A 5963-nucleotide genomic window follows, 5' to 3' on the forward strand; every position below is an offset into this window, starting at 1 on the left:
TTTATACAATCCAATACAAGTGAAAATAAAAACATGATTTCCATACTTGAGTTGTACAGAACATGTCGGGAAAAGTTTACTATCATACTATCTGTAGTCATGAACCATTTAAACGAAAGATAAAAAAATAAAAACTATGATTTCCACCCACTCTAATCCTGATCAGAAGAAGTAATAGTGGGAGTTTGTCCATGATCAACTAGAGGATGAGTAACGCCCCCAAAGGAAAGTCACTAACCAAAAAGCATTCAACACAGGCTAATCTGGTGTCGACACTACCAAAACAGTACCAAAAGGTATGAAGCATTCTTTTGATATCTTCAACGGAAGGAAAGAGATTATAGGTCTCATATTTTTTATCTTGAAGTACCACATGAAGTAAAGTAGCCATCTACAAGTGTGAAGAGAATGATTTGAGAAAATGAAGCCTTTTTTTAAGATGTGCTAGCATTTGGAACGCATTTCCAATCCTGCCCTGTTGCTTCAAAATATGAGTGATAAGGGTGACCCTCGACTTCTTTACTTTCCTATAGTAAAATGTATTTCCAAATTTCCATAGGAACTGCGTCGAAGAAGGTGGCCACTGAGTCATAGTCTAAAGAACAAAATCTCTTTGTGTTGACACTGCCTAGACCACCCTTCCTGCAACTAATCCTTTGCCGAGGAGGAAAGAGAGGAAATTTAACAAACATTGGGAATAAGGAAATCAACAACCCCTTCCTCCAAAAGCAGAGAAGGGGAAATCTCACAACAATTTAGGGACATGATAGTACCCCTCCAACAAGAGGTAAACATAGTAAATCATGGAGAAGCTATAACAAGACTATGATGGCACTCAAAATCCTTTTTAATTTCTACATAGAGAGAAGGAAATTCAAACCAAACTAGGGAAAATAACCATAACTCCAACCCAGAAATTACTATCACAACCACCATTGGAAGGAAAGTGTCACCAGGTGAAGGATAAAGATAGAACAAATTGTCCAACTAAAGGGAATAAAGAGCTAATTGACCTAAACAAACTGAGACAATGAGCTAATGCTCCAACATATTAACCTCTATTCCAACCACCACTATAAAGCTAGCACTATGACTAAAATTTTAAAGAAAACATGAAATTGTAGATCAGTGGAGAGACTAGAGAAAATGACAAACAACCTCCAATGCACCGGATAATGAAAGAAATAAGATTAACTTACATGAACCATATCACTAATTGATACCATGACTAGAGATGGACTTGACAACATCCAATAGCTACACTTGAACAAGATTGTGCCCACCTTTCCAAGAAACAACAAAATGCCACTTCGAGCATACAAGAGGGAACAGTAGTCTCACCAAATTGTGACATTTCAGGAGGATGAGGAGCTAACCTTGCCTCCAATCATACAAACTCGTACCATTGCCAACCTTCCATGTAAATGCCTATTTAATGTTGTAGACCCAACTTGTACCATACCCTCCCTCCGCAACGATCAATTGCCACAATATTTAACTAGGGATGACACCTATAACAAATGGCACACCTCCTAATTATTCGCCATGTCTAGAATGTCAACCCCATCAGGGTTGCTTAGTGGAAAGATTTGATACCAATATTATTTTATATATTTGTAAAGCTTGTATATTCAACACATACATACATAGTGTTAAATATTATGCACAAACTCTATATTAAGTAAATACAAAATATTGATGTTTAGGTTACATATTTACTAATATTTTATTTTATTTTTTGAAATATTGATAGTGAAATCTATATTAATATGGCAGAAATTTCACATATCTTTCATAAGGGGTTGTCATATCAATATTATTTTGAATATCATGTAAAGACCTTATATTGAGTATATATATGATATTAATGTTTAAATTACATAGTCAAATATTTTTTTGTTATTAAAATTTATTTTTTAAAACCACTTATGAGTTCTATTTTAAATAAGAGAGGAGTTTCATTCTTCATTCGTAATAAGTTTTAATATCAATATTATTTTAAATATTATGTATAAACTTAATGAAAGAATTATACATCTCTCACATACTAAAAATTAAAAATAAATAGTATTATAAATGTAATTACAATTGCTTTATTATGAATTACCTTATATCACTATATAAAATATTTATTTATACTTATATACTTATATATAATGTTTATTTAAAATTATATTATTTAAGGTGGATAATGAAACATTTTATTAATAATGGATTTTGGAATTTTATTTTATTAATATTTAGATTACTTATTAAGTTTTTTTTATTTATTATGAATAGTTTTAAATATAATTTTTTTTATATAGATATATAATATTATTGAAAAAACATTTTACTAATATTATCTTGTAGATATACTATCTTGTAGAGTGCTTCTTCACACAATACCACCTATTTTGACCGGGACTAACAAGTTTAAGCCTCTAGGTAACCCAAAAAAAGAGATTATGATGGCCATATTCCAGTTTTATCTCCCAACTTTCCTTAATATACTAGGTAATTTAATAGCATGACTTGTAAAACATTTATATAGAAGAACATAAATAACCGTTAAAGAAAAAATAAAAAATAATGGCTATATTTTCAAATATTATTATAATATAATATTTTTGTTTCTATAAATTATTATATTATATTAAAAATTTCGTTTTAAAAACAACTTTAATATTACCTTATTTTAATTATAAAATAATATATTATTTATATTTATTTTATATTGATTAATTTTTTATTATAAAATCACAGCCAAACAATTTACGCTCCACAAAAAAGGGAAGCGAAGTACCCTCGCCCTTCCAAAAATAAATGAGTTTGTTTGACGGTCTGCTCCTATTAAAAATTTATTTTGTGAAAATAGCAACATGCCACAGATGGACATCCCAAACCCTAGGATACGTAAATCGTGATTCGGGATACGCAACCATCATTAAGACGGCAAAAATGTAAATAATTAACTGTGAAAACGTGTTCTGTTTTTGAAACTTTAATCCTTGTTTTCATTTCATTTCAAACTTACATATAAGTGTACAGTGTACAAAATTTGGTAGAAAAGGTAGTAAAATAGTCAGATGAAGATGATCTAGTAACAACGTAGAAATGAACGTAGAACTGATAACAACAATTATATGAACTGTTAAACTTTTCTGTAAAACAATGGAATCAGTCCGTATCAACCCAAAAATAGTTCCATTAGTAAACCTCACTGACCTGCATGCATGACATATGCATCAGTGCGAAAACAAACAAGAGCGAGATCTGGCTGATCATGGTCTACAAAACATCAGCAAGCTATCTAATATCATGAAATCAGAAGGAACGTTGATCTTCAAAGAGGTGGCTCCTAAGTCAATAAAAGAAACCATGTGTTCGGTCCATCAGATCATCAAAGATATATGTAAGGTTTGGACTTGACAGTGGAAGGAGAGACTGAGTTCCTGCTGGTTCCACCTCCTCCAAGCTAAAACTGCTAGGTCCGTGAATGGAATCATCGAAGAGATCCTTCACAACATCAGGATAGAAATCATTTGTAGCTTTCATCAGATCCTCAAACAGATTATCTGTACAACTCATCAATTGAAAGACATCATATGTGGGGGTTGGGGATGATGGTGGACGGACGGGCTGGGCTGCAGGCGTGTGGGACGGGCAAATATCGTTAGGTCCGTGCAAGGAATCAACTAAAGTTGAGGACAGTGACGAGCAGACTTCATTTGGTGCAGGTTTGGTGGGTGGATCTGCAGTAACAATTGAAATATGCAGTGAGGCCTCTGAAACATTTTTTGTGTGATCCATTACTGCTTTCCTGGTAGCCGATTTTCCTTTGCTCTTCCTTTTCTGGCGCTTGTCACTGTCACCTTGGCCTGTGAGCTTTTGGACTAGCTGCTTGAAATTGTTCCTTTCTACTTCAATAACCCTAGATGGGCGAAAATGAATAGTCACCGGCTCTTGGTAAACATCATTGATCTGTGCCACTGCAACACGTTTCTTAATTTTCTGCAATTCTTGGTTTATCCTCAGCTTGTCTCCGGCCATAATTTTAACTCCAATCCTTTCACTAAAATAATGCTCACAGTTCATTTGTGCCCAGTCATGCATTAGCTAGCAACTATATATATATATATATATATATATTCTTCAAGGTAGCGCGGGATTTATTTCAAATCCCAAATCTCCTGAATTTATTATGAACGCTAATCAGTTATGTGTGTCCAGGGCGTTACCATCGACCTGTGTGCAGATTGTTAGCTATCTTCCCCACCAATGATTTAATTTAATTATTACTTTTTTTTGTACGTATGAATGCCTCCAGGCTCCAATGTGAATGTCCTGTATAGCTTCACATTTTGAAATGGTTCTTCATCATGCACACCGTGTACGAGATTATTGTTGGCATTAATGCGGATAGATCGGCTATGAAGACAGATCCACAATGCACTCTTTTTCACGGGATTTAAATGAGGAAAGTGGGTATTTGAACCCGTGAGTGTGGATACCAAAAAATATTTCTTAAAATTTATTATATTTTTTTCCAAATCGTACCATTTTTTCCCAAATCGTACCAGAATTTAGGGAATATAATTCCATTTCATCCTTCAAAGTTTTCGTTATAATTAGTTTTTAATTTTAATATAAATATAATTATAAATATTCTAATAACAAAGTCAGTGTATATATATATATAACAAACAAATTTAGTATTAATAACATAAATAACAATCACAACAAAAATAGGATCAATCTCTTTAAGACACACCTTCTTACTCTCTACAATCCTTTATTTCATGTTTATTGTAATATAGCTTTATTCTTTAATAACATAACAGAAATACAGGTTGATTTAAAATTTCATTAGAATTAAAATATTCGTCTTTAAAGGTTTTTTTAATATAAATTAAGAAATTAATAATTAAAAATATGTTTTGTTTTCACGTTTAATTTTTTAACAACCTTTTAAGAATTATTTATCTCATAATTATTATAATTTTAATCCATTATTTTAATTATATAACAAAAATATTTTTATTTATTTACAGTATATCTCTGTAGAGTGCTATCAAAAATATGTCTAGTGTTCTATATGCTGATCCAGGGTTGGGTATCCTGGATCTATATAAGGTCTGTGATAAAACTTTTGCTCCTGCTGATCAGTGATCTCTGTAATCTCCCATAGTCCTCTGTCCATCAACGATGCCTCCTTGGAAAGTTTGTCGGCACCCTCATTATGCTCCCTGTATATATGAGAGATGGTAATATGATTAAATGCTGCTTTGAAATGGAGTGCTTCTTGTAATATAGCGCTGAGAGTGTGTGTGTGACAAGTAGCAGTGCCATTTATCCAATTTACAATAATCTGTGAGTCTCCAAAAATATTTATGCTCATGCAGTGATGCCTCAGTGCAAAGTGAAGAAGGTGGCGGAGAGTAATTAGTTCGGCGAAATTATTGGTGCCAACCCCCAGGCCAGCCTTGATTTTGTACAGGTGATTTTCAGATGTATGAAGGATGAAACCACCTCCACAACTCTGCTGATTTGCGGCTCCGTCAAAATATGCCCACGGCATGCTAGTGTCTATGGGAGGATGCGGGGCAGGTTGCCTAATGGATGGAGGGGGAGGGTCGGGCAATTCCTGAAGGGCAGCAACAATACTGGTTTCAAGCAGAGTCCAATGGATTGGCTTCTCATCGAAAATGGCTTTGTTCCGAGATTTCCATAAAGACCAGTTTACAATGATTGGTAGGTTTATCAGTTTCGTCCCCTGTGTGTTTCTTTTCCCATGCACTCCAGGCATTTATGATGTTCGGTCCCTCCCAGGCTCCCGCGAATTTGATGTGTGTCTTAATATTCCGCCACAGTTCTACAGTAGCACGACAGCTCAGAAATATATGCTCTATAGATTCCGAATCTTCCTTACAAAAGACACATCTGGATGGCCCGTGAATGGCTCTTTTCATGAGCTGGTCGCA

The 5963-nt window shown here is 33.9% G+C and overlaps 1 protein-coding gene across 1 annotated transcript; it reads right to left on the bottom strand.

Annotated features, from left to right (window-relative positions):
- Positions 1 to 5065: 5065 nt before the first annotated feature.
- On the bottom strand, positions 5066 to 5560 carry LOC149254094 (uncharacterized). Its single transcript, XM_089454678.1, has one exon. It carries the CDS (start codon positions 5558 to 5560, stop codon positions 5066 to 5068), a length of 495 nt encoding a protein of 164 aa, XP_089310804.1.
- Between the last annotated feature and the right edge of the window lie 403 nt (positions 5561 to 5963).

The sequence above is a fragment of the Pinus tabuliformis genome, chromosome 7, assembly GCF_031772625.1.
Source record: "Pinus tabuliformis cultivar Carrire ecotype Pingquan chromosome 7, CPIR1, whole genome shotgun sequence".
NCBI lineage: Eukaryota > Viridiplantae > Streptophyta > Pinopsida > Pinales > Pinaceae > Pinus > Pinus tabuliformis.

What these genes read in the sequence shown, in the direction of transcription:
- LOC149254094 (XM_089454678.1), bottom strand. Translation starts at nt 5,560, where the DNA reads ATGCCGTGGGCATATTTTGACGGAGCCGCAAATCAGCAGAGTTGTGGA.